General features: G+C 42.8%; 1 protein-coding gene across 1 annotated transcript in view; it reads left to right on the plus strand.

The window, feature by feature from the left end:
* Positions 1 to 37: 37 nt before the first annotated feature.
* The window catches only part of LOC104074036 (meiosis 1 arrest protein-like), a gene marked incomplete at its 3' end in the record, with an annotated part of 5,821 nt that continues 1,190 nt past the window's right edge, over positions 38 to 4,668 (plus strand). The window contains exon 1 of the mRNA XM_009574010.1: positions 38 to 286. Coding sequence (XP_009572305.1) covers positions 38 to 286 — 249 coding nt within the window. The remainder of the gene's footprint in view (positions 287 to 4,668) is intronic.

The following is a 4,668-nucleotide window of genomic DNA, read 5'->3' on the forward strand; positions in this document are numbered from 1 at the left end:
TGGATAACTGGACATCTAACACCCATGTTCAGAAGCCATGAATTCTAGAAAATTACTCTCAGAAGCACGGAGAACATTTCCTGCTACTAAAGTACGCTGCCAGCAGCCATCGCGGATTCTCATTGTGGATGTCACATCGCCTTCCTGGACCAACACTTGTTCTGTACTTTCTGAAGCTCTGGAAAACACACTCTGTTTGGCATGCAGTTTGACAGGCCCCTGCCGCGTTCCCCTGCTGAGCCTCTACGTGGTGCAGAACCAGCAGGAGTGTCTACTTCCCTTTACGGTATGTGAAATTATGTCTCTTGGGATCTAACATGAATGTAATACATTGCTGCAGTTCAGTAAAGAAGGTTATGATTTACTACAAATGTATATCTAAAAATTAATCATTCTCAAAGAGCACAGTTTCATAGACTTCATGGAAGAGGTGAATTTTATGAAAGAATGATGTTTAAAAGGAGGAGTGTCGTATTTTTGATCTGTGAAGTTGCTCATGTGCATGAATTAGGTTTTGTGCTGTTCCCTTCTAAAACATCTGTTGTACCTCTCCCTTTCATATGCTACTTTCTGCACTATCTGTACTGCTTCTCTATCAAAATTATCAAACACAACTCCACAGCTGTAATAATTTGGATGGTGAAATGGTCTGTATACCTGTTGATTACACAAATATTACCACTTTGGGAGAGGTTCCAGACATTTAAGGGGAAAAGATCAGAATTCAAAATATTTTTGCCAAATTTGAGAAATATCCTGAAATCATAGAATCATTTAGGTTGGAAAAGACCCTTACGATCATCAAGTCCAACCATATACCTAACACTGCCAAGTCCACCACTAAACCATGTCCCTAAGCGCCACATCTACACGTCTTTTAAATATATAGATCGAAGTCAGGTACAAGTCAAGAATAAGTATTTCACTCATCTAGGGATATGCAGCAGAATAAATAAGATGGAGAATGACTAGCGGCTCCACAATGAAAGTTAGGGATTACAAAGCATTGTAAAGTTCAAAAGAATCTACGAAGTCATACTGTTATAAACAGTCATACTGAGCACTCTCATTTATACTACATTAATGTAAACACACAGTATTAACCCTTCCACTTTATTCAGCAATGGTGAAAACATTCTGAAATATTTTGTCAACTTTTCACATCTCAGGAAAGGTAGAGGCCAACTGGGAAAAAAAAATCAAGAGGTCAACAGTAATTTAGCAAATGTGATCTGCAAGAAGACTGTGGCTAATGGTGGTGCTTATTTTGTAGAATAGGTTACAGATAATGTGACAAGGATAACTAAGGGGATACCAAAGAAACATTTGCTGGAGATATTGTGAAATCACTCTGATTAGGGGCTTTAAGAACAGACACTTGTCTTGCTTCCTAGGATGAATTTACATGTAATTCACCCTGGCGTGTCACTGTAGGATGGCCTAGGTAATCTGTTTCACAACTGGTTTCAGGCCTGTTTTCTGTGATTTTGCATTATGTCCAAGTTAATTTGTAAGTGTTTGGGGCCAAATACCTGCTTTTGTATTTGCTAGGTATGTCCTGACACTGATCCAACATGTGCTGGCTGACAGCAACCTCAGATCTCATTTGGTAATCATGGGTCACCACAGCACAACTGCACTTTGACACAATCCCTCTACTTGCCCCATCATATGAATCTTCTGCTCATGACAGGCTGTCTTTTTTATTTAAACAACAATTCCTCGTTTTGTTAATCACAGTTTTAAAGACAGAGGAACCCTTAGATCATTGTTTGGCTTCCTTCATATTACAGGCTATTATATTTCACTGAAGTACCCATATATCATTAAAGCACTTCCTCCAGAAAGACGTCTAGTTTTGATCTGAAGATATTACAAGATGGAGAATCAAGTACTTCTGTTGATAATTTCTTCCAGTGGTTAATCATTGTCGTTGTGAAAATTGCACCTGGTTTCTAATTTGCATTTATGGGCTTTAGCTTCCAGGGATTTTCTCTTTTGGCTAGATTGAAGAACCTGCTTGTGTTTTATACTTTCTTCCTCTAAATATGAGCAGGTCCCTTCTCAATCTTGTAACTGGTAAATGAAAGAGACCAAAGTATAAGTCTAACTGCAAGGCATTTTTACAGGCCCTTAGTAACTTCCAAGCCCTTCTATGTATTCACTCTTCTGGTTTTTTGGATGCTACATTCCAATACTGGACTCAGCAATGCTGTACAGAGAGCTAAAAAATACCCCCTCCTCCTGTTTGCATGACTGGTAATCACATCAACTCTTTTGCCATAATATTGTGTTTCTCTGGCACTTGTCCAAGACAGCAAAGTTCACATTCAAAGACTTGAGCCAGTGGTGCCTACCCGGTTGACAGGCGGAACTCTAATGTGAGCCTCCACCCCATGTGTTCTCCCCAGCTTTGCTTGGATGTTCTGCCCAGTGAGCCATCTCTTTACTTTAGACATCTGCTGTTGTACTGAAGGCAGTTTTTCAGAACTGTTCTTTCTCTATTAGCAACAGTAAAGCATAGCAAGATGACTATCTTCTTCAATGCACCTAATTTCACTAATAATGATGTGTGTTCCTCTGCAGCTTCTGGAATCAGGAGCAGTTTTCCATCTCTATCTGATAAACATCTGTTCCGTTTCAGCCTTCTTCAGAAATACCAGGGCTCCATTGCTTTTTCTGTACTCCTGAACTTGCCCCTTTGTCTCAACAGGACATGCTGTTTATCACATTGACTTTCTGATCTAGCTAGAGAAAAACTTGATACTTCTCAGTGAGGAACCAAGATAGAGCTATATTAAAGACCGCTTATTAGACAAATCATATGAAGTCAGGAAAGCCCTGGCACTGAAAATAGAGATTGGGAGAGTACATGGGGAAGTGTCATATACGGCTACCTTTTCTTAGTCTTTCCTGGGCACTTGTTTATGGTCCCTGCTCCTACTGTCTCCCTTATTGGCCTAACTCTAACAAGTCCAAAGAGGTTGCCTGGAAAGGGCAGGGGGATGCCAAAGAAAAGGAAGCCAGGAAGGAAGTAAATAACGGTGGAGGACAGCAGATAGTGACAAGAGGGGAAGTGAGCATTAAAGCATCAAAAAATTTTAATGTGGGCCTGAGTGAGGACTCTGAGCAGAGCACCTCCAGCTGATGGGCCCTATTCCTACTGGTTTTCCCTTGGGATGGGCAGCCATCCCCCACAGCTCCCAGACCCTCCCTGACAAAAAGGGCTGAAAAAGAAACAAGGGAGAAAGACACTGACTACAGGGACCAGCAAATTAAGAAAGTGAAGTGGGTGAGGGTACAACATGTGGAAGGAGCCAGACGGGGCAGTGGGCACAGTGCCTACCCCTGGCTCATGGCCAGCTTTGATCTCTCATTTTGGTAGCTTTTCTCTGGAAGCAATGTAGTGTTGCAGATTAAAATGTTTTGCTGGATGCGCAGTGTGAAGTTATGAATTCTTGGAGTTCTGTAATGAAGGGGCAGGGTCACGTGTGAAGAGAAGTGTCAAGGCCTATGGCACTGGGCTGGGTGTCAGTGCCCAGAAGAGGGGTGCAGTCAGAAATAGTTAAACAACACAATTTGTGCTTAGAAATTTAAGTTATGTCCGAAGCACGTTCCAGAGGTGAAACTGCAGCTTGCAAAGACTTGCCTAAGTTAACATTTAAAGTAGCTGTGCGTGTACAAGAGAAAATGCAACTCTGCTGGTGCCAGTTCCAAAGGACAGGTACTTCACTGGAGTTCAGGCTGCCCTGCAGCCCGTGCTGAGCCCTGTTCTGCCGCAGTTAGGAGCCATACTTGGCCTGAGACAGCTGGTTTACGTCTGTGCGAGCTTGCAGCTGCCTTGTGGGATTGCAGGGCAGGCATCTGAACTGCAGGGAATTTTGCTGTAGCCCTTTGAAGAGGCTTCTGGCTACATCTGCTTGGTGCATTTATTGAAGATTGCTAACCTCACAGCAGAACTGACATAATGGGTCATGCACTTCTTGCACTGTAGAGTACAAAGTGTGGTGTCCTCCCTTAAGACTGCTCTCTTCACCATTCTGAGGCGAGGTTTGAGCCGTCCCAGCTTTCTTCCCCAGCTTATTAGCAGAACCATCAGAGCTGTTTGTGAACACATGCCTGAGCCCCCTCGTTCATAACTTGGTCACACTGAAAGACACTAAACCGTGGCTGCTCAGGAGTGGTTCAGTGAGTCAGAGCTCCAAGCATCTGAAGCAAACAAGTCATATGTTCATCTGTTGCCTCTTCTGTGATGAAGGTGACCTCTGGCAGCAGTGTCTTACATTGTTTCAAACAGATTTGGTAGTGTTCACTAATAATCTCTCCTATGGGCAGAATTTGCCAGTTTACCTGCTGGGTATGTCTCAACTCCTTTGAAGTTGAAGCTCAGGTGAGCCAAGATCTGTGTGAACGCTAGCTGAGATGCTCCACGCACCTTTGGATCCTGGGTGCTCCCTTGCATTGTCATGTCTATACTAAGGAAAGATCATGGCTGGATGATAGATACCAGGTAGCCTCAACTAATATCGTGTGGAGAAAGAGTATGAGAGGGGTCTACCATGATCCTTGCCAGCCTGGTTCATATTTAGACTGTCTTCTGTGGATTTAGGTGACCACTATAAAGTGATACCAAGTTCAGGGAAGTGCTGAGCAACATATGTGATATAA

This window comes from Fulmarus glacialis, unplaced genomic scaffold, assembly GCF_000690835.1.
Source record: "Fulmarus glacialis isolate BGI_N327 unplaced genomic scaffold, ASM69083v1 scaffold12030, whole genome shotgun sequence".
NCBI lineage: Eukaryota > Metazoa > Chordata > Aves > Procellariiformes > Procellariidae > Fulmarus > Fulmarus glacialis.